This window comes from Mirounga angustirostris, unplaced genomic scaffold (genome assembly GCF_029215605.1).
Source record: "Mirounga angustirostris isolate CCGP_5_RB_7025 unplaced genomic scaffold, mMirAng1.0.hap1 SCAF_4, whole genome shotgun sequence".
NCBI lineage: Eukaryota > Metazoa > Chordata > Mammalia > Carnivora > Phocidae > Mirounga > Mirounga angustirostris.
In genome coordinates this window covers 169,502,558-169,526,623 of record NW_026991712.1, presented here as the reverse complement: position 1 = coordinate 169,526,623, position 24,066 = coordinate 169,502,558, and the positions used below count along the sequence as shown (strand labels likewise).

Sequence of the window (24,066 nt, the reverse complement as noted above, 5' to 3'; positions counted from 1 at the left end):
AAAAGAGAGGAGCCAAGACTAGATGCTTTGTCATTGTGCTACAAAGCAGCTCTGATAAAAAGTAATCTTAGTGTAATCACCTTTGGTCGCCCATGGGTGTGCTGTTGTTATTCATGCTGATATTTCACTTAGAGACCAGTTCCCCTTGCCATCCAGTATCTCCAATAAAAATCACCCCTTCCTTCCTCCCAGCTGGGCACTTAGGGAATACATGCTTGTGGATGGTTTTAGTAATAAAAAGAGAGTCTAAGGATCTTGATGAAAACAGAGTGTTGAAAGTACTTAAGAGTTAATAGCCTAAGCAAAAATAAATAGAAAGTTAAATCTGCTACCGAGAGAGAGAGAGAGAGAGAGAGAGAGAGAGAGAGAGAGAGAAGGATTTAATGTATTCCAAAATCAGATAGAAGTTATTTTTGGATCATCCATGCTATTGTTCCCCTCCATTACATTGGATCATTAAGAACATGAAATAGATCTACACATAATTCCTTGATTCCTTCCCCTGTTGTGCTGAATACCGTTTGCCCTTTCGATTCTTTCTTCATCTAATCAATCTTAGCTTACCACCATCTTTTTGCTCCTGTCCTGTATATCAGACCGTATATCCTCCTTTCAGTCTTTTTTCATATTCATGTGCTGTCATCAGTGATCTTCTCATTGCCAAATCTAGTGGGCTTTTTTGAGCTTTTATTCACTTTTCTGTCTCATTTGAAACAGCCCATCCCATCTCTACTGAAACGGTTTTCTTCTTTCCATGATCCCCTTTCAGTGTGTCTCCGGACTCTGGTATCCTTTGCTGGCCTCGTTTCTCTTTCCCCAGGTGGAGTTTCAGCCTCCTTCTCTGACTCTCTGTCTTCCTAGAAGTAGGCATGTCCCAAGGCTCTGCCATTGACCTCTCATTTTCTTAGTCTCTGCTTTCTCCCTCAGGAGGCTTATCTATTTTTATGAGTTCCCTGGCACCTTTATGAACATGACCCCCAGATCTTTTCCTGGCTCTAGCCCTTAACCTCTAAGGACTAGGCCCATATTGCCAATTCCTACTCTAATATCTCCTCTTGAATATACTGCCTTCATCTAAAATTTAATGTGTTGTCTTATACTGAATTCCTCCCATTTCACCCAAATCCCTTAACTAAGCTGATTGATGATACTGATTATCCTAAAAAAAGTTTGTGCCTTTTGACCTAATATTCCCACTCATGCAAATTTGTCCTAAGGCAAAAAGGTTGGAAGAAAAAAAAACTGTAGTCTGGAAGTGGATTTCCTGTATTTAAATTCTACCCCTTCCGGGGCGCCTGGGTGGCTCAGTCGTTAAGCATCTGCCTTCGGCTCAGGTCATGATCCCAGGGTCCTGGGATCGAGCCCTGCATCGGGCTCCCTGCTTGGCGGGAGGCCTGCTTCTCCCTCTCCCACTCCCCCTGCTTGTGTTCCTGCTCTCACTATGCCTCTCTCTGTCAAATAAATAAATAAAATCTTAAAAAAAAAAAAAAAAATTCTACCCCTTCCACTTACTGACTGTGTGATCCTAGGCAAATTACTTAATTTCTTTGTGCCTTGGTTTTCTGATCTGTAAAATAGGGACTATAATAGTACCTAACTTATAGGTTGTTGTATAGATTAAAGTATTATGTTAAAGTACTTATAACCGTACTGGTACATAGTAAGCACTGTATTAATATTAGCAATTACAGTGGGGCTCACATTAGCTTTATTTATAATAGTTAAAACCTGGGAAGAATCTAGAAGGAATGTTTACATAAATTTTACTAGATCAACTTGATAGAATATTATGTAACAAAGACCATAATTGTGAAGAGTATGATAACATGGAAAATGTTTATGATATACTTAAAGATAGTATTTTTGTGGGGCACCTCGCTGGCTTAGTTGGTGGAGCAATCAACTCTTGATCTCAAGGTTGTGAGTTCAAGCCCCACATTGAGCATGGAGCCTACTCAAAAAAAAAAAAAAGAAAAAGATAGTGTTTTTGGATTGTGAGATTAGAGAATGATGGTTTTTCCCTCTTTTTTTTTTTTTTAAAGATTTTATTTATTTATTTGACAGAGAGAGATATAGCGAGAGCAGGAACACAAGCAGGGGGAGTGGAAGAGGGAGAAGCAGGCTTCCTGCCGAGCAGGGAACCCGATATGGGACTCGATCCCAGGACCCTGGGATCATGACCTGAGCCGAAGGCAGACGCTTAACGACTGAGCCACCCAGGCACCCTGGTTTCTCCCTCTTATTGTTATAATGTTTGTGTGAAAATAAAAAATCCCAGAAAAAGGGAAAAAGTTCCTCATCTAAATTTGCTTTCAGGGTGCCTGGGTGGCTCAGTTGGGTAAGCATCTGCCTTTGGCTCAGGTCATGATCCCAGGGTCCTGGGATCGAGTCCCGCGTTGGGCTCCCTGCTCAGCGGGAAGCCTGCTTCTCCCTCTCCCTCTGCCCCTCCACCCTGCTCATGTGCTCACTCTCTCTCTCTCTCAAATAAATAAAATCTTAAAAAAAAAATAAAATAAATTTGCTTTCAATATTACCATAATTTTCCCAGGTGTGATAATTTGAGTCATTCTTGACTTTAGCTCCCTTGTAGCCCCATAGTCAGTCATTAAGTCATAATGTTTCTTAAATTCATGTCTTTTGTGTTCCCTTTACGGATACAATGTACTCCTAACCTTTAACCTAGAATATTGCAATAGTCTTTTTGACATGTTTCTTTTTTCATCCTACCCTGTACACCATCACAGACTACTTTTTCTAAATTATCATTTTGTATCCATCATGTTTCCTGCTCAGAAATCTTTGTTGCTCTTTGTTCTTTAGGGATGGAACCCAAACTCATTAGCTTGGCATTTAAAACTTGCTCTGGTCAGCTCCTTCTCTGTCTTTCTAGTTCTTTTAGCTATTCTCATGAAAAAAACTTAGGTTCCAGTCAAACTATCTCCTTATAGAGCCTCTTCAAATTTTTACTGCCATGCCTTTGCTCACACTGTTTTTCTACTTGGAATTGCCTTACTTCTTCCATCTGCTTATTCAGACCTTTCTCTTCCTTCAGTATCCACTTTCTCTAGGCTTTTTTGGCCACTTGAGTTCTTAATGATTATACCTGCCTCCAAACTCCCATAGTACTAATTGGATATAGCAATTATTTATATTGATTTGTAACTTGTGTGTCTATATCCCTTATCTATAAGTAGTTGGTAAGCTGTTTGAGGTCAGGGATGAGTTTTTACTTCTGTATTCTCAGCCCATAACAGGTTCTCTCAGTATGTGTTTTTTTGAGACAGAATCAGTAAGCTTAGTAAAGATAGCCTGTAATAGTTTTCAGGTTCTCCAAGATTTTAAACTTCACTACAGTATGAAGGAAAATGATTCTGTAGTTTTCAGGGAAGCTCTGAACTCAGTGTAGATGAATATTTTTAACATTTTAACATAGAACAATCTCTTTTGGGGTTCAATCTGAGCCTAAAGTTATTTGTTCTGCTTTTAGATTCTCCAGGGAACCAAAATTCTCAATTGCATTTCCCTCTGAGATTACCTTACAAGGTAAAAGACACACAGTTCCCAGGTTTGTCAGAATGAAAGAAGGAGAATTCAGACTTGGTCTGTGGCATTAATGAGGGATTTGAGTTAGCAAAGAACAAATTTATTAATTTAAGGAAGAGCCTGTTTTATAGTAATTTTCCTGGTTGGAAATCTTTAGAAGGAATAATTTTGCTTTTAATGGGAATTAAAACCAGATTATTTAGGGTTAGTATGAAATTTCAAGTCCTTGTTTATTTCCTTAGCGCCAGCAAAAACTTCAGAAAGAACGCCTCATGAATGACTTCTCTGCAGCCTTAAACAACTTCCAGGCTGTTCAGAGAAGGGTATCTGAAAAGGAAAAGGAGAGCATTGCCAGAGCAAGAGCTGGATCTCGTCTCTCGGTGAGTTTATTCCCAAAAGAAGAAGACCCTTGCGATTGCAGGATGTTCTTTCCCACATTGTTGGGTTTTTTTTCCCCCTCCTAACTCTGACCATTTTGACCATTAGCTTTTGTTTGTTACCTGCCCCCCCTCAATAATAATACACATAGACATTAGCTGTTGTGAAAATGCCAGATTGGTACAATCCATATAAAAATTACGTATGCAGGGCGCCTGGCTGGCTCAGTTGGTAGAGCATGTGATTCTCGCTCTCAGGGTTGTGAGTTCAAGCCCCATGTTGGGTGAGCAGCCTACTTAAAAAAAAAATTTTTTTAAATAAAAGTAAATTAAAAAAATATGTATGCCTGTGGTCTAACACTAGAAAGGAATATGCACAAAGATTTGAAAAAGTGACAGAATTGTGTGTGATTTTTTTTAAAATTTTATTTGTCTTACATTAAAAACTTAAGAAAAGAAACAATGAATCAATATCCTAGAATATAGCAGGGCTAGGTTATTTTCACTAGACCTCTCTGTGAAATAAATTAACAAATACTAAATTTTTTTTTTTTAAAGATTTTATTTATTTATTCATGAGAGACAGAGAGAGAGAGAGAGGCAGAGGGAGAAGCAGGCTCCCAAGGAGCAGGGAGCCCGATGTGGGACTCGATCCCAGGACACTGGGATCATGACCTGAGCCGAAGGCAGATGCTTAACCATCTGAGCCACCCAGGCGCCCCCAAATACTAAATTTTAACAATCCAACTTCTCAAAAATATAAAATGGCCATGAAAATATTAAGGTCAAAATCTAAGAGAAGATGAGAACCCACAGAGAGGTAAGCTGAGCACTGAAACTGCTTTTGCATGGAGTACATTACTGAGGGCAAACTTGAACTTTAGTTTTGATGTCTATGTGGCATGAGGAGGAAGAAAAGCTCAGAGTCCAGACAAGGTGGAAAATCTAAAAGAAGGTGCTCCTCCAATTAAACTGGACCCCAAAAGGTTGTATCCTTCAGGTATGGGTAAACCAGAAGTAAGCCCTTCTTTCCTACAAAAAGATTTCATTAGCACTGAACTGAGCAAGTGGTGGAGGACAGCAGGAGAGAGGGGAAATCCAGGCAATAACTTGTACCACAGAGGAACCTTGAGGCAAATTTACTGCTCAAATTTCTACTACATGAATGATCCGAAAGCCTCAAGCTTCAAGTAGTTCTGGACTGGTAGAGTACCTAGGTACCAGGCAGAAGCAAATACAAATCCTCTCTGGTTAGACACCTTTATCCTAGCCCTGAAAGAATACCCTCAAACAATTTTTGAAGTGTTGTGAGCAGGACAGGGTTAAAAATACCCAAGTACACAAAGAAACAAATAACTCTAAACGAGAACTAATAGAAACAACAATGAGGTAAAATGGACCTACAGAGACTTCATGTATTAGAATTATATGACAACTGTCCTTATTGTATTTAAAGAAAATCTTGAAAACATCTGCAGGAAGCAGGAAACTACAAAAAACTTTGGAAAAGGGTCAAAATACTTTCTAGAATTGAAAAATATAATATGGAAACTAAAAACTTAATGGATAAATGATTTAACTAGAAAATAGAAGATATTATCTATCTCATGATATTATGTATCAGCATGTAGGACGGGGGTTAAGAAGTTAAATAGGAAGAAAGACTATGAGAAATGGAGAATAAAGAGAAAGGATATGACCTAGTTTTAATTGGAGTTTCAGAATAAGAGTGGAGCATAGAACAGAGGTGATATTTGAAGAGATAATGGCTGGTAATGTTTTAGAACTTAAGAGAGACACTAATCTGCAGTTTCAAGAAGCCCAACAAATCCCAAAAAGAATAAATAAAAGACTCTCATCTAAATACATCAGAGAGAAACTTCAGAACACCAAAGACAAAGAGAAAATCATAAAAATAGCCAGGGAAACAATAGAATACCTTCAGAGAGGCAATAGTTGGATTGGCAGTTGACTTCTCAACAGCAACAGTGGAAGCCAGTTGAGGGCTATCTTTAATGTTCTAAAGGACAGTAACTGCCTACCTAGGAATCTAAACCCAGTGAAAGAAGATATACAGAATGAGAATTAAAGACATTTTCCGTCAAAAGTGAGTTTGTTCTCAGGACACCTTACTTAAGAATATTCTAGAAAATGAACTTCAGGCAGAAGGAAGGTGATCCCATATGGGAAGTCTGAAAAGCAGAACAGAATGAAGAGCAAAGAAAGTGGTAAATACGTGAAAAGACAGACTACAAACAGGGAGAAGATACTGCTATATGTATAATTGACAAGGAACTAGTAACCAGAATATATATAGAACATATAAAGAATTCCCATGAGTCAGTATGAAAAAGATACAACCCAATAGAACAGTAGTTTCTCAGACTTTCTGATCTCAGGACCCTGTTAACACTTAAAAATTATTAGGGACCCCAATGAGCTTTTATTTGTATGAATGGCATCTATTGATATATATTAGAGAAAACTGTAAATGTTTATGTCAGGATGTATGTATAAGAATGTTTATAGCAGCATTATTTGTAGTAGTCAAAAGTTGGACACATCTGAATGTCCATCGGTAGTAGAATAGGTAAATGCATTATGGTATATTCGCATACTGTAGTATCATACAGTGAAGAAAATAAATGAACCACAGTTACATTCAGCATCAGGGATGGATCTGGCACAATCTGGCGAGATCCAATCAAAGCATGGAAGAATACAAACAGTATAATTCCGTTCATGTGAAGTTCAGAAGCAGGTAAAATGATATTAAATAAGGATACATATCACTGTATTGAAAATACAAGAAAATGATCATTGTAAAGTCAGGATAGTAGTTACTTTTAGGGCGAGGGAGGGGGCGTTGTAATTGGAGAAGGGCATAGAGGTAGGCTTGAGGGCACTAACTTCTGTTTCTTGATTTGGGGAAAAAGTAAAACAAAAACAAAAATAAAAAACCTCACAGTGTTCCTCTGGGTGGGTAGAATCTTGAAATTTTCTTCATTTTCCTTGTTCTTTTAATTACTGCTATTAGAAAAAGGGAAAGACTTCTTTTTTAATGGGAATAGATTGCTCTTTTAACATTTTTTCTTAACTTTTTTTAATACATGCATTAGACTGATCTTTGAAATGAGTCTGCCACTTTAGTGCCTGATATGCCATAAATGTCCATTTTTTTAAATCTTTACATGTTTTGAAAATTTGTTTCCCTGCAAGTTTCAACTCTTTCCCTTATTCTGCCTCCCTGTTGTTTACTGCTCTCTCCAACCCGTGTTCCCTCCATCCTATTTAGTAAGGTTACCATTCTGACCCCAGATTTGCTTTCAACTACTTCACACCCATTTTCTAGTTGATACAGATTGCCAGAGCCCTGTGTCATCTTACAGATCCTGTTGGAGCCAAGGGATGTTGCTTTATACTGTAGCGAAAGGAAGCCATTGTTTTGTGTGTCTGTCTGTGACATGTTTCTGGATAACAGCAGCAATAATGCCATCTGCTTTCTAGGCGGAGGAGAGGCAAAGAGAGGAGCAGCTCGTCTCATTTGATGGGTAAGGAATTATCCGTACAACCTGCTGGCTAGTTGAGATGGATTCTATACTTTCTGCTTCTAATTTTTTTTCTTTTAAGATTTTATTTATTTGTCAGAGAGAGTACAAGCAGAGGGTGCAGAAGGCAGAGGGAGAAGCAGGCTCCCCACTAAGCAGGGAGCCTGATGCAGCACTCGATCCCAGGATCCTGAGATCATGACCTGAGCTGAAGGCAGATGCTTAACCGACTGAGCCACCCAGGCATCCCTTTGCTTCTAATTTTAAAAATCAGTGTGGAGAAGAAGGAAAAATAAAGGAAGACCTGGGGTGGGTGACTTATAATCCACCAAATAAAATAAAAAAGTCAAAACCTTGGGCTTTTCCAAGATCTTTGAATTAGGGAAGAAACAATTTGAAGGTGAATAAAAGAGCCAGAGAAATCTCTGATATGTTTGTGTTGGGGAGAGAGCCTGGCTCGCTAGGAATAAGTACGAACCCATGAATCTACAGATTAGGATGTTACCTCTAATTCAGATGTAATTTTTTCAAAGTTCTTGGGTCTCCGTTTACCCATCTGTAAAATGGAGGCAACTCATTCTTTTAGGAGTAGTACAAGAAAAAGCAAAACAGATTGCATCTGAAAGACATCTTCTTTCTTAATTTCTCCAGACCGAATTAACTAATTCCATAGAAATGTGTTGGTGGGGTGCCTGGGTGGCTCAGTCATTAGGCGTCTCCCTTCAGCTCCGGTCATGATCCCAGGGTCCTGGGATCGAGCCCTGCTTCGGGCTCCCTGCTGTGCAGGAAGCCTGCTTCTCCCTCCTCCACTCCCCCTGCTTATGTTCCCTCTCTTGATGTGTCTCTCTTTGTCAAATAAATAAATAAAAATCTTTTAAAAAAAATGTGTTGGTGCTATTAATTTAGAACTTAAAGTGCTCTGTCGTAGGTATGAATCTCTCTCTTCCCACTATACTGTGAGCGCCTCAGAGGGGTGCCTCGTGGGCTCTTACTCCTTTTTGTATCTCCAGTGTGGGGTGAAACTAAATACTGTGGAGATGATGTCTGATTTATGCATACTGTTGGAATTTTTGAAGTGTTTTATGTCTAGCATCATATGTAGTATGCCTTTCTTCTAAATATGGTACCTGAAAAGAAGAGTTATAACATTTCACTATCTTTTTATTTTAGTTTTCTCTTAAGAGGCATTTAACTCACTGGCTCCTGGGTGGCTCAGGTGGTTAGGTGTCTGCCTTTGGCTCAGGTTGTGATCCCGGGGTCCTGGGATCGAGCCCCATGTTGGGCTCCCTGCTCAGTGGGCAGTCTGTTTCTCCCTCTCCCTCTAATTCACCTCCTTCTCGTGGTCTCACTTTCTCTCTCAAATGAATAAATAAAAAACCTTAACAAATATTTTTTAAAAAAGAGGCATTTAACCCAAAGTATAATCTCAAGGAATGTTCTGAAAACCAGAAGATGTGATTCTGTTAGACTAATTGGAGAAGCATTGACAGGTCACTTAGCCTGCTCTCCTCCACCCATTTAGTACCCAAGAGACCAACACAGCTTATACTCTGAGAGTGCTCTAGAAGAGGATGGGCCAGTGTGCTTCACTGACTTCAAGTCTCTGTCTGCTTTCGTTGTCTAGCAAGCCCTAGCAAGATTGTAGGTGCACCTCTAACTGGAAAACAGCAAGGAGTCCCATCCCTCATAATCCTGCTTCATCTCAGTTTTGCCCAGGGAAGCTGAGACTTTGTTTTCTTGGTAAAAGCAGCTCTTTGCCTCCAGATATGAAGAATGTGGCCCTCAAGGACTTTGTTATCGACCCTGGAGGCGTGGGAGCCCGGTCCTGTCCTTGGCTAGACTCCGCTAGTAGTAATGTTGTGCGTGTCTCATGCACACCTTAGAGAGGGAGAATCAGCTAGTGTGCTTGTTGCCTTGCAGCCATGAGGAGTGGAACCAGATGCAGAGCCAGGAGGATGAGGTGGCCATCACCGAGCAGGATCTGGAACTTATTAAAGAGAGAGAAACAGCAATTCGGCAGCTGGAGGTAAGAGCCAGGTCGTGTTTTTTGTTTGACTCCATGTATCTGCACTCCAGTCCACCTGCATTTTCTCTCAGCGATTATGAAAAAGCATGAAATGAGTCCTAATGTGATTTGCGTATTATGTCTCAATGTAGTCATGGTGAATTTGAACTTCTCTTATGGTGGTACTGGTCGTGGTGCCCAGGAAGACTCAAATACCATATCTTACATGGTCTGTGGGAGAATATGCATGAAGAACAGAGCAAGGCAAACAAATACTTTATTGCTCATTAAGACTTTGCCCCAAACCAGGGTGCCTGGGTGGCTCAGGTGGTTAAACGTCTGGCTTTGGTTCAGGTCATGATCCCAGGGTCCTGGGATTGAGCCTGCATCAGGCTCCCTGCTCAGCTGCTTCTCCCTCTCTCTCTGCCCCTCCCCTGCGCTCATGCTCTCTCTCTCAGATAAATAAATAAAATCTTAAAAAAAAAAAAAAACTTCGCCCCCAGACCTCTTTGGAGAGAGCCCTTTTGGGGCACCTGGGTGGCTTAGTTGGTTAAACGTCTGCCTTCAGATCAGGTAATGATCCTGGGGTCCTGGGATCGAGCCCTGTGTCAGGCTCCCTGGTCAGCGGGGAGTCTGCTTCTCCCTCTGCCCTCTGTCCCCACCCCACCCCCCTTTTCGTGCTCTCACTCTCTTTCAAATAAATAAAATCTTAAAAAAGAGAAAGAGAGCCCCTTTGTTTAGTCTGAATAGCTCAGAATAAAGGCAGGCCAAAAAGTTTGCTTAATTTTTGCGCATCCCATAGTCCAATCCCAAGTTGTAGATATGACTTCACTGCAAAGAAACAGGAACAGGAACAGGTTTCATTTGTTTTTGATTTAGTGTTCCATGATTCATTGAACAGGAACAGTTTTTAAGGTGGGGGTTGAGGGAATGGTCTTGAGGCCTTTCTTACCTGGTTTTCCAACTTTAACTTTACATAATGACACGTATATTCTTAAACCTGAGTAATTTTCTCCTCCATGCAGCTAGAGGACTGCATCCCTGGAGCGGGGGGTGGGCAATGAGGAGGAGGGGGTTTGTAGAGAGGAGAAACTTGGAGCTCCTCCATGACCTTCATCTGTGGCAGTGGCTCTGATCTGACTGTACCTTAGAGTCACTTGAAGACTTTTTCCCCCAAATGCCCAGCTGTTCTCCCTCCCACGCCAACTATTAGTTTTGACTATGTGAAATTCCTTTTTTTTTTTTTAGGCTAAAAATGGGCAAATATTCACAAGATTTTTTTTTTTCAAACTTCCCAGGTGATTATAATGTGCATTCAGGGTGGAGACCCACTGCCCTAGAGACCATCAGTGTCACAGTTCATCCTCAAGTTTGATAATTTCATTGCCTTCAAAGATGTCCTATCTTTTCTCTTTTCACCTACTGCAACTAACCATTGACTTGGTTCTCTAACGTTAGAAATACTGTTACAGCAGAGAGTCGAGTGAAACACAGAGCTAAGGAAAGGAATGTAAGGTAGAGGACGTCAGGAACATAATAGGCGCTTCACAAGTTCTGCATTCAGCATTAAGTCCGAGTGCCTTAGCTGGGACTGGATTTTCATATCCAGTCATTTCCTACATCTAATATACATCTACTATCCTATTCTAATGGAATAGAGGTTGTGTCTCCTCGACTCTCACATTGCACATCTGACATTTCTGGCTACCAAATGTGTGGGCTTTTTCCACATCAAGCAATCCTTCGACACCAGCTAAGTGTTTTACAATTTAACCCAGTGCTGACACTGTACCTGGAGTTAGCATCAGATCCCACAGCTTAAGGGCTCAGTCCCACAACCCTCCCCCCAACTTGGGAATCCAACTAAGTCTAGGTTGTTACCTATGCTTACTGACAGGCTATCAGTTGGAGGTTCCCATGACCCCCTCATTGGGCTTGATTAGTTTGCTAGAGCAGCTCAGAGCTTAGGAAAACAATTTATTTACTAGGTTACTGGTTTATTATAAAAGGATACAACCCAGGAACGGCCAGATGGAAGAGATATACAGGGCAAGATATGTGGAAGGGGTGAGGAGCTTCTATGACCTCTCCACCTGCACCACTCTCCTAGACCTCCGTGTTCACCAACCCAGAAGCACTCTTAGTCCTGCCATTTAGGGTTTTTATGGAGGCTTCGTTATATAGGCATGATTGATTAAATCATTGGCTCTTGGTGGTTGATTCAGCCTCCAGCCAGCCCTCTGATAACACAGTTGGTTCCCCTGGCAACCAGCCCCCATCCTGAGGGGCTTGTTCTTTAAGCTCAGGTGTGGTTGAAAGGGATGTGTTATAAGTAACAAAAGCTAATTTTCTCTCTTTTACAACTTAGGAAATTTCAAGGGTTTTAGGAGCTCTGATCCAGGAATGGGATGAAGACTAAATATATATTTCTTATTATAAATCACGGTTTCACACCCATGTTATAACCAAGCTGGGCTATTTGCTCTTTAACTCAATTAACTTTTTGTTTATATGGCTTCCCTTTTGCTTTAAGGTACAACTCAAGGGGTGCCTGGGTAGCTCAGTTGTTAAGCGTCTGCCTTCGGCTCAGGTCATGATCCCGGGGTCCTGGGATCGAGCCCCGCATTGGGCTCCCTGCTCAGCGGGAAGCCTGCTTCTCCCTCTGCCTCTCCCTCTCCCTCTGCTTGTGTTTCCTCTCTCGCTGTGTGTCTCTCTGTCAAATAAATAAATAAAATCTTTAAAAAAATAATAAAGCTTTTTTTTTTTAAAGATTTTATTTATTTATTTGACAGAGAGACACACAGCGAGAGAGGAAACACAAGAAGGGGGAGTGGGAGAGGGAGAGGGAGAAGCAGGCTTCCCAAGGAGCAGGGAGCCCGATGCGGGGCTCGATCCCAGGACCCCGGGATCATGACCTGAGCCGAAGGCAGACGCTTAACGACTGAGCCACCCAGGTGCCCCAATAATAAAGCTTTAAAAAAAAAAGGTACAACTCAAGTCCTGCTGCTTCTGCAAGCCTTCCTCTACACACCTTCCTATAACCGTTTAGTAGTCACTTCCTATATAATGACTTTTCTTATTTATCTTATTGTGTGCTCATCCCACCCCCCACCTCCGTTAGCTAGTAAGCCTTTTTGTATCCACAGCAACTAGCAGACTGTCCCTACTACAGTAGATTCTTAGCAAGTAATTAAGGTTTTGATGTTCTGGTAAGAACTAGTCTTGCCAAGTTATGATTTGGAAGTCGTGGCTTTCAAGCATTGTTTTTTATTGTAGCGTTCTGAGAGGCAGTGTATTGCAATCGAAAGAGCATGGGCTTTAGAGATATTCTGGCTGCAATCCCTAGTTTCCTTACTGACCAGCTTTGTGGCTAGACAGTTATATAACCTCTCTGAGCCTTATTATCCTCAAAGATACTTGACTTCATAGAGTGAATGATTAATGTAAATATCAAAGAGGCATAGTAACATAATGAAAACATCATGAACTTTTAATTCTCAGCTCTGCCACTTGCTAGCTTTGAGACCTTGGGACAAGTCATCAAACCTCTCTGAGCCCCACTTTTCTCTTCTGTACGATGGGGATAATACATGTCTCATTGTGTTGTCATGAGGACCAACTAAGTAATGATTAATCATAACTGACACTTACAAAGTGCGTATTGCACAGTTCCAAGAACTTTAAATATATCAACTTATTTAGTGCTTCTGCACTTTAGTAGGAGATGGGTACTGTCATTGTCCACATTTTAGAGGGGACAGCCCAGAGAGGTCCTTAACCTAAGATGGTACCACAAGACTATGGAGGATTAACTTCACACAGCAAGACTGGGTTCTCTCTAGCTGACAGTCAGGCTTCAAGAGTCTGTGCTTTAATTACCTACCTGGTATAGTTCTTGGCACATAGTAGGCATTTAGTAGATATTAATTATTTTCATTTTCAGTTTATGGAGAAACCATGATTTATAAGCCTTAGAAACACATGTGTTATGTTTACACCAAAATTTTAGCTAAGTAGAGGAATTGAATTGTCTAACATGTTGCTTGATGTTAATTATTTTTTATGTTCCTTAGGCTGATATTTTGGATGTCAATCAAATATTTAAAGATTTGGCCATGATGATCCATGATCAAGGTGATCTAATTGGTATGTATCATTGATACCTTTAACCTCAAGGTGAGTTGATAGTAGTACTTGTGTGTGAAGAAGTCAGTAAGACATCTCTTAGGAAATTACGAATGCCATTTAAAAATTATTAAATTCATTTTTTGGCCCCCTTTTTATATTGTCAGATGTAGAAACTAAAGTGAGACCTCCGTGATTACTCAGCTCACTTGCCATTGCCTCTTGTTAAGTCTTTGGCTGTTTAGGGAAATAGCTGTTGGCTTCCCAGCTTTTATCTCCAGAAACTTAAACCATTTTGGGATTAGTAACCTTTTTTTTAAAGTTTTTTATTTGGAAATGATTTCAAGTTTAGAAAAGTTGCAAAAATAAAAAGACTACAAGGAATTCCTTTATAACCTTTACCCAGATTTACCTCTTGTTAACATTCTACCCCCATTTGCTTTAGACTTGCTCTCTTTCTCTCTAAATATACATGTGTATACATAATTTTTTCTGAACCATTCGTGGGTAAGTTGCGTACTTCACAACCCTTTGCCACTAAAATAGTTCAGTGTTTATTTCCGAAGAATAGAGCTATCGTCTTACCCAGTTAGTAACTTTTGATTCCATGGCTGGATAGTTGGAATGGTGGAATGGTGAAACCAGGACCCACAACATCAGGAGTGTGTTTAATTTGCAATCTTGAAACATCTGATTGTGGTAAAAACATCCACTGCCCTTCTGTTTATTTGCAGACAGCATAGAAGCCAATGTGGAAAGCTCAGAGGTACATGTAGAGAGAGCCACTGATCAGTTACAGCGAGCTGCTTACTATCAGGTAAGAGCACATACCAAAGAAAGTCACTGTATTGCAGACTTCATGAGCCATCACAGCTCACTGACACACTGAGAACAGCTGCAGGCTTTGGCTTAGGCTTCAGCTGGGGGCCAGTGGTCGTAATTGCAGTCGCAGTCCACTTTTAATATTTTCCTCTGTGGAGAAATCTACAAAAAGACATCAGTCCTTGAATAAACTGATACAGAAGGGCTCTTAGCTACAAGGCTAATCCCAGAAGCTGGCATGATACCTAAATCTGGTATAAGGCTAATTTTATATTCTGATCAGCTAAAATTTGTCAATTAGTATAGTAATAGGTACAAAGTAGGACTTTGTGCCTACTTTATGTTGACTGCAGCCACAGAGGATGGACAGAAAATCAATTCCAACTGCTATTTGTGAATAAGTAGAGGGTTATCATTTTTCTATGAATAAATGGGAGTTAATCGTTCTACTTTGTATGAAGTGTTTTTTTTTTTACATATTAGCTGAAACTCTGGTTTTGTGACTTTTACCTGGGTCTTTATCTCAAGTGTGCAGGTACTGTGATTGAGGTCCTCTTCATTTCCTCTCCGTTTGGTGCTGTATGGCTTTTTAATAAACAGCATTTCAGTCATTTTCCATGTTCCTAAGATAGTTGTATTTTACCTGGAAATGTTCTTAAGGAAATTTGTATTTAATAATAGTGTTTCCTTTTAAAAACTGAATGATGATGTTAGTGTTAGACAGTAAAGGACTTATGAAGTAAATTATATACATCCACTCAATATTATATTATGTGGGAGTTAAAAGAGATGTCTATGAAGAGTTTATAATAACATTTTTGTGCTAAAATGTTAAGTGAGAAAGACATCAAACATCATACAGTATGATCCCAATTCTGTCAAATAACAATATGCATAGATAAAAGATCATGAGAAAATACAATCAGAGTGTCAGTGGTTTTATCTGTAGATGATTATTTTCTTTCTGCTTGTCTATATTTTTTACAGTAAACAAAAATTTTATAATAGGTATAAAACCTTTATTAAAATACACATGCACAAATAACTTATTTTATTACAAATAATGCCTAGCAGCATAGGTATAAACAATCCCTTTGCAGAAATGTATTAGGGGATCTGGAATTAGAATTTGCACTACTGGGGGGCGCCCGGGTGGCTCAGTTGGTTAAGCGACTGCCTTCGGCTCAGGTCATGATCCTGGAGTCCCGGGATCGAGTCCCACATCGGGCTCCCTGCTCGGCGGGGGTTCTGCTTCTCCCTCTGCCCTCTTCCCTCTCATGCTCTCTGTCTCTCATTCTCTCTCTCTCAAATAAATAAATAAAATCTTTTAAAAAATAAAAAAAAAAAAAAGAATTTGCACTACTGCCTTGCGCTGATAACTGTTGAGATTTTGGGAGGGTCTCTGCATAGCCATGCACAGATAGAGTTAATGCTGGGATTACAAGGAGGCAGATTTATGAAACACTCTTGGAGTCTTAGATATTAAAATTTTTACTTGTCTCATGAGTGTGTTCTTTATATATTTTTCTCCTCAGAAAAAATCTCGCAAGAAGATCTGTATCCTGGTGCTTGTCCTGTCCGTGATTATTGTCATCTTGGTATTTATTATCTGGCAAATTTATAAATGAAGTGATTGCCTCAGAGCCGCCTTCTGCTGAGCTGTTTTCAAGGGCACCTGCTTAGTGGAGTCTTTCCAGAACAAACTGATCACAAGAAGAGAGCATACACCAGAATGTCCTATAATAATTTAGTTAGAAAATAACTACTAACTAGTCCTTTGGAATTAGTGATCTATGGAGACAGTATTTATCAATTTATGCATACATTCTATTGATTTCTCAAATTAGGAATTAATTTATGTGGATTTTGCTTTCTCTTGTATTCTGATTGCCCTTCATCTCCAAGTGTTTACTGAAAATTCCATTCTAGATATTCTTGTTTTGACAGGTGACACTACAGTCTTGTAATATTGTCATTTTATGTGTATACTAGATTCACCTTTTTACTAGCAACTGAGGTAGAATTACTTTCTGACAGCCAGCACATTTGTCAGAAACTATATAATAAGCTGGTACTTTTTATTATTTAACGTTTCAATTTGAATTTCCAAGAAGCCTATTCTCTATCTGCTTTGAAAGATTTTGGCAATATATTTAACTGGAAAGTAAAAATTGCACATTTGATCCCGATTAAAAGTATTTATTTGAGCTGGCCAATTGTCAAAGTACCTGTTAACGGGGTTTAAAGTTTACTTTATCATCTGCTAGTGTCATCCATGGCAGTTCATCTGCACACACACTAAACCGTCTTGTTCACTTTTTTAAGAGATTAACATTATTATGCTCTCTGGGGTCCCTCTCCCCCTGTCTGTATAGAAAGGGAGAATTAGACAAAGCATGCTTTTGGAAAGCAAATAGGAATTGTTTGGAATGATTTAAACTTTTTGTTGTTGTTCACTTGTGGTTCTACATTCCTGGTGAATGATGAATATTGCTGTCAAAAGGCTGCCCCTTCCCCCATAAGGGCTGCTGGGCATTTGATGGCAGGAAGATTTTAAAAGCTAGACTGAAGTTGGTTTAAAATTTAGTTCTGTGAACCTGGTGATAAAGCAAAGAAAGGGTTCATTTTTGTAAATACTGCCGGTTTGGAATAGTGATGTTAGACTTATCCTAATTTATGAACAAGAGATTAATCTCCATGCATAGTTTTAGACAAAAAAAAAGTTTCAATAAAAGATTGCTGTCTTGTAATAGAAATGTTGTCCATTTCCCTTTTTCACACAGGTCTAGAGCAGTTAAAGGGAATAAAATTTCTGTAGACTCTCACATAAGTGTGAATTGGGCCAACAATTTCAGTTCATCCTTTAGTGAATTAGAGGACTGGGCTACCCTGGATATATTTATATTCATTTCTTCCACTCCCTTTAATGTTACTTAATCTCCTTTTTACCAAACTAATGTGAATAGTAGGGAAACAAGGGCCCAAATGCCTAAGTTTCTTTGTACTCTTGCACCATTCCACTCCTTAATACAAATAAACATTTTAAAAAAGCTTTTGTAGTAAGTTTTCATGAGTTAACATGTGGTAGCTATTAGGTAAAGTGCTGTCCTGAGAAAAATTGAGACAGGCAAGAAGACTAGAGGTTAGGTGATGATTGGTTTGGGGGTGGAATAAGGGCCGATGCTGCCCTTTCCTTGAAAAACAGGATGGAGCTCCTGGGGTGTCACAGGTGGCCCAAGCAGCAGCTTCAGGGCTCATTCCTTGGTTCTACAATCAGCTGGACTTGGGTACATCATTTGTAACATTTAAGACAAAAAAATGCCTGATTGTGAAAAACTATTTCAATTTGGGTTAAATGAAGCTATCATAGTTGTGTTCTATAATACTGTGTAATCCAGTGGTGGTGATAATAGTGGTCGTGGGTAGCCAATCTGACCTTGGCTTAGAATTCGAAGGGCCTGGAGTTTATGGTAGTTGCCAAGAGGTTCTGCTAGATGATCTTAATAAACCTGTTCACAGAATCCTCCTTATCTCTGATTTGTTTGTCTTTGGGGGGAAGGGGGCACCATGATCTAGGACAGTGGTTCTTAACCATGGCTTCACATTAGAAGCTAAAAAAATACTGATACCTCAGTGCCCCTGCCACAAGATTTAATTCAGTTAGTTTGGAGTATAGCCTGGGCATTTAAAAGCTCTAGGTAATTCTCATGTGTAACCATGGTTGAGAACCATTAGTTTGGAGGTCAAAAACTAGACTGGAGCACAGAAGGCTGAAGAATCTTGGCTCTGCCATTAACTTGCCATAGGTATTTGGATAAGTCATTTAACCTATGGGCCCCAAGTTTTCTCAGTAGCTCTCTTCTAGCTATAACATTTTCTGATTATAAGGATCACAGGGGTTTGGTCTGAGCATAAACATTCTGTTTGCTTCGGTATTCCTTTCCTTTCCTCTTCCCCTTTTTCCTTCCTTTATGGAATGTTCTAGAAGTAATAAGCAGATCTACCATTCTCTGAAGTGAATTAAAACTATAGTACTATACAAGGTAAAGTAGAAATGTCATTCTGGGCCCTTCCTCTGGGGATGTTCCAGAACAAGAACTTGTAGCTGCTAGACTGATGCTCCCAGGGCTGGTTTTGTCCTGTCTCATCTGCTAAGGAGTGGTGATACACACTGTCTTATGCCATTGGGCAACAATATCAAATTGGAATTACCATTGCATCAGTGCAACGTAAAACACCCTAACCCACCTCCATTCACTTTTTTAATTGATGTATAATTGACATACAATATTCTATAGTTTCAGGTATATAACATAGTGATTTGATATCTATATACAATGTGAAATGGTCACCACGAAAGTCTTGTTACCGTCTGTCACCAGAGTTTTTACATTATTGACAATATTACCTATGCTGTATATTATATCCCCATGAGTTATTTTATAACTGGGAGTTTGTACCTCTTAATCTCCTTCACCTATTCTGCCTGCCCCCAACCCCTCCCCACTCTGGTAACCAGCAGTTTGTCTCCTGTATATATGAGTCTGTTTCTTTTTTGTTTTCTTTGTTCATTTGTTTTGTTTTCTAGATTCCATATAAGTGAAATCAAATGGTATTTGTCTTTCTCTGACCTATTTTATCTAGCATAATACCCTCTAGGTCTGTCTATGTTGTCACAAATAGCAAGATTTTGTTCTTTTTTATGGCTGAGAAATATTCCATTATATATATGTATATATATAATCCCATTTTCTTTATCCTTCCACCTATCAGTGGACACTTGGGTTACTTCCATGCCTTGGCTATTGTAAATAATGCAGTGAACATAGGGGTGCATATGTCGTTTTGAATTAGTGTTTCCATTTTCTTCAGATAAATATCCAGAAGTGGAATTGCTGGATCATGTGCTAGTTCTAATTTTTATTTATTTATTTATTTATTTTTTTAAGATTTTATTTATTTATTTGAGAGAGAGAGAATGAGAGAGAGCACATGAGACGGGGGAGGGTCAGAGGGAGAAGCAGACTCCCCGCCGAGCAGGGAGCCCGATGCGGGACTCAATCCAGGGACTCCAGGATCATGACCTGAGCCGAAGGCAGTCGCTTAACCAACTGAGCCACCCAGGCGCCCTATTTTTTTCTATTTTTAATTTTTCAAGGAACGTCCATACTGTTTTCCATAGAGGCTATACCAATTTACATTCCACCAACAGTGTACAAGATTTCTCTTTTCTACACATTCTCGCCAACACTTGTTATTTCTTGTCTTTTTGATACTAGCCATTCTGACAGGTGAGAGGTTACCTCATTGTGGTTTTGCTTTGTATTTCCCTGATGATGAGTATCTTTCCATGTGTCTATTGACCATCTGTATATCTTCTTTGAAGAATGTCTACTCAGGTCCTGTGCCAATTTTTTTTTATATTGAGTTACATGAGTTCTTTAAGTATTTTGGATGTTAACCCCTTATTGGATATATCATTAGCAAATATCTTCTCTCATTCAGTAGGTTGCCTTTTCATTTTATTGATGGTTTCCTTCACTGAACAAAAGCTTTTTAGTTTGATATAGTGCCATTTGTTTATTTTTGCTTTTGTTGTCCTTGCCTGAGGAGACAGATCCAAAAAACTATTGCTAGGGTCAATGTCAAAAAGCTTACTGCCTGTCAGGTCTTATATTTAAGTCTTTAACCACTTTGAGTTAGTATATAATTTAAAAGAGTGGTTCAGTTTCATTCTTTTGCATGTAGCTGTCCAGTTTTGCCTACACCATTTATTGAAGAGACTGTCTTTTCCCCTGTTACATATTCTTGTCTCTTTTGTCAGATTAATTGACCATATGAGAGTTCGTTTATCTTGGGGCTCTCTATTCTGTTACATTGATCCATGTGTCTTTTTGTGCCAGTAACATACTGTTTTGATTACTATAGCTTTGTAGTATAGTTGGAAGTCCAGGAGTGTGATATTTCCAGCTTTGTTCTTTTTGTTCTTCTTAATACTCCATTCTTTTTTAGGGGTGCCTGGCTGGCTCAGTCGGTGGAGTGTGTGATTTTTTTTTTTTAAGATTTTATTTATTTATTTGACAGAGAGACACAGCGAGAGAGGGAACACAAGCAGGGGGAGTGGGAGAGGGAGAAGCAGGCTTCCCACTGAGCAGGGAGCCCAACCCGGGGCTCTATTTCAGGATCCTGGGATCATGACCTGAGCTGAAGGCAGACACTTAACGACTGAGCCAGGCACCCCAGAGTGTGTGATTCTTGGTGTCAGGGTCATGAGTTCGAGCCCCATGTTGGGTGTAGAGATTACTTAAAAATAAAATCTTCTAAAAAACCCAAACAACTCCATTCTTTTTTTTTTTTTTCCCCTTCCTATTGAGAGGTTATCCTTAGTCACGGGAATGAAGCCCTATAGTGGACTTTTTAAATGCAGACCAGAACCCAACTCAGATTTCAGTCTACCCTATTTCCTAGGGCTAGGAATCGCCTGCTTCTCCCTGCTTTTCTAAACATGTTAAGTGTATCCCTAAGTTTCACAGGATTTTTCAGTATTGTTTTTCAGTGCTATGAAATATAACTACTTTAGACTCTCCATTTAACCAGGATATAGTGTGAAAGGTTTTTTGTTTTTTGTTTTTAAGATTTTATTTTTATTTATTTGACAGAAAGAGACACAGCGAGAGAGGGAACACAAGCAGAGGGGGTGGGAGAGGGAGAAGCAGGCCTCCTGCCGAGCAGGGAGCCCGATGTAGGGCTTGATCCCAGGACCCTAGGATCATGACCTGAGCCGAAGGCAGATGCTTAACGACTGAGCCACCCAGGTGCCCCAGTGTGAAAGGTTTTGATACCCAACCCCTGATCCTACTTTTAGGCCATTTGAGTAGTTCATTTTAATACTTATCCAAAATGCAATTTGATTGACAATGTAGCACTTAATTTTTTTTTAAAGATTTTATTTATTTATTTGAGAGAGAGAGAATGAGAGAGAGAGAACACATGAGAGGGGATAGGGTCAGAGGACGAAGCAGACTCCCTGCCGAGCAGGGAGCCCGATGCGGGACTCGATCCTGGGACTCCAGGATCATGACCTGAGCCGAAGGCAGTCGCTTAACCAACTGAGCCACCCAGGCGCCCTAATTTTTTTTTTTAAAGATTTTATTTATTTATTCATGAGAGACAGAGAGAGAGAGAGAGACAGAGGCAGAGGGAGAAGCAGGCTCCCCGCAGAGCAGGGAGCCCGATGCGGGACTCGATCCCAGAACCCTGGGATCATGACCTGAGCCGAAGGCAGACGCTTAACTGACAGCCACCCAGGCGTCCCTGTAGCACTTAATTTTTAAGGGATAAACTTGAAATAATAGGCTTTTTTAATGTTGGACTCTAATTATGGACCAAGTTTTTACCAGTCCATGAAGAAATGAGAAAAATGATGTAGTGGGCTTTTTATTTTTATTTAAGATTTTTTTATTTATTTGAGAGTGAGTGAGAGAACACAAGTAGGGGGAAGCTGCAGAGGGAGAGGGAGAAGCAGGCTCCTTGCTGAGCAGGGAGCCCAATGCAGGGCTTGATCCCTGGACTCCGGGATCATGACCTGAGCTGAAGGCAGACCCTTAGCTGACTGAGCTACCCAGGCGCCCCTATAGTGGGCTTTTTAAAGTACCATCTTTGAGTGTGAGATAATGACCTTCCAACTTTTTTTTTTTTTTTTAAAGATTTTATTTTATTTATTTGACAGAGAGAGAGACAGCTAGAGAGGGAACACAAGCAGGGGGAGTGGGAGAGGGAGAAGCAGGCTCCTGGCCGAGCAGGGAGCCCGATGCGGGGCTCGATCCCAGGACCCTGGGATCATGACCTGAGCCGAAGGCAGACGCTTAACGACTGAGCCACCCAGGCGCCCCCCAACTTTTTAAAAAGGATATTTCAAGATTATAAAAATGAATAGGTGGTGATGTCATTGGGAAGTCTTCATTTTTAAATCTCCTTAGTTGACAAAATAAAAGTTGACATCCCTATATTACTTTTTTTCCCCCTGGTCCACAACATTTCTGTCTGTGAGACACTTGTCTAGACTAGCCCCATTACTTTACAACTGAAGAAGCTGAGGCCAGGAACGGCAGTCTAATACAGGAATTTAAAGCTAGAGGAAGTGCTCTACACGTGCATGGTCATTTGTGGAATAACATTTGAACCCTTACTACCAATAATTTACTATGCTAAATGTAAAATTTTTTGAATATTTCTTGTTTCCTTTTTATGGATTAGGAAACTGAAGCACAGTAAGTAGCCTGCCCATGGGCACACAGTTTAGGAATGATGGAGCCAGGATTTGATCTCAAGCACTCAGACTTAAAACCACACCTGGAGACACTCTACACTGTGTTTTTGCTCACCTCCTCTTTCATGAAGCATTCTCTCAAAATCTGGAGTAGTGGCAATTTCTGCCCATCTTTTCTTTGGTCAGGACCTTGTGAACTTTTCATTCACCACCCTGCTAAATGAAGCCTCTGGTTTGTAGTATCTATTCACAAACACACATTTTTTGTGTCTCCATTTGATTACTCATAAAGCAAAGAGGTTTTAAGAAAGTTTTCTGACATCAATATGCTCCTCATGTCTTTGGGTTCCATTCTAAGGGGGTCTCAAAGTCTAAGAAATTACTTAGTTGAGATACCAGACTCCCAAGGCAGCTGGCCCATCAGTCTTTTCATTTCAGGGACTGCTGCCTTCAGTTTGCTGATCTATACTGACATCACTGGCGCCCAAACAAAGAGCATTTTGCTTTATAAGGCCTAGGTAAATGTAAGGTACCATTACATCAGAAGCCAGTGTGAATATCAGCTGTGCTGGAAACAAGAAACATGGCTAAGGAGTAAAGAATTATAAGGGTAAGAATATAGCGTTAGGTTTCTTGGGTGTATAGTCAGCACTAGAAGGGATCAAATAATGGACCACACACAGAAGCTGAGAAATCGAAAGGCAAAGTTGACATTTGTTATCAGGTCACCGTTAGCTAGAAATGGCTTCAACACCACCTTATGCCTGAAAAGGGCATGGAACCTTGAAGGCCTGGACAATCTCTGTAAATAAAAGTACCTTGTTCTTTTCTGTTACACTCAAAACACTTGAGAATAATTCCTTCTCAGGAATCATGCACTCATGCTCAAAGGAGGAGCCATAGCCTGTTCTCTTGAAACTAAGTTTAGAATTTGTATTTTTCCTATCAGCCTGGTCTTTAGAATCCCATGACTGGAAAGGAGGATATTAACAGGTCATTTGATAAGTGTTCCAATCAGCATCCTTGTTGGATAAGTTTACTGTGCTTTTGAAGGTCAGAGGAAAAGGTGATTTTCCTGCCTGCCTACGAGTTGATAATTTAAAAATCCAAGTTAATATTATGCTGCAGTTAAATTTTGATGCCCTGGAGAGGTCAAAAGGGCAAACACCAGGCTGCTGTTTGATTTAAAAATCTAAAGGACCAGGGGCGCCTGGGTGGCTCAGTCGTTATGCGTCTGCCTTCGGCTCAGGTCATGGTCCCAGGGTCCTGGGATCAAGCCCCGCATCGGGCTCCCTGCTCAGCGGGAAGCCTGCTTCTCCCTCTCCCACTCCCCCTGCTTGTGTTCCCTCTCTCGCTGTGTCTCTGTCAAATAAATAA

At 40.1% G+C, this 24,066-nt stretch overlaps 1 protein-coding gene across 2 annotated transcripts in view; it reads left to right on the top strand.

Annotated features, from left to right (window-relative positions):
• The window catches only part of STX12 (syntaxin 12), a 36,117-nt gene extending 18,176 nt beyond the window's left edge, over window positions 1–17,941 (top strand). For both annotated transcript variants that reach the window (XM_045898326.3, XM_054513040.2), the window contains exons 4-9: window positions 3,786–3,923; window positions 7,428–7,471; window positions 9,389–9,494; window positions 13,547–13,619; window positions 14,333–14,415; window positions 15,956–17,941. In XM_045898326.3, the coding sequence (XP_045754282.1) occupies window positions 3,786–3,923; window positions 7,428–7,471; window positions 9,389–9,494; window positions 13,547–13,619; window positions 14,333–14,415; window positions 15,956–16,048 (537 nt within the window). In that variant the 3' untranslated portion in view covers window positions 16,049–17,941. The remainder of the gene's footprint in view (window positions 1–3,785; window positions 3,924–7,427; window positions 7,472–9,388; window positions 9,495–13,546; window positions 13,620–14,332; window positions 14,416–15,955) is intronic.
• The last annotated feature ends 6,125 nt before the right edge of the window (window positions 17,942–24,066 follow it).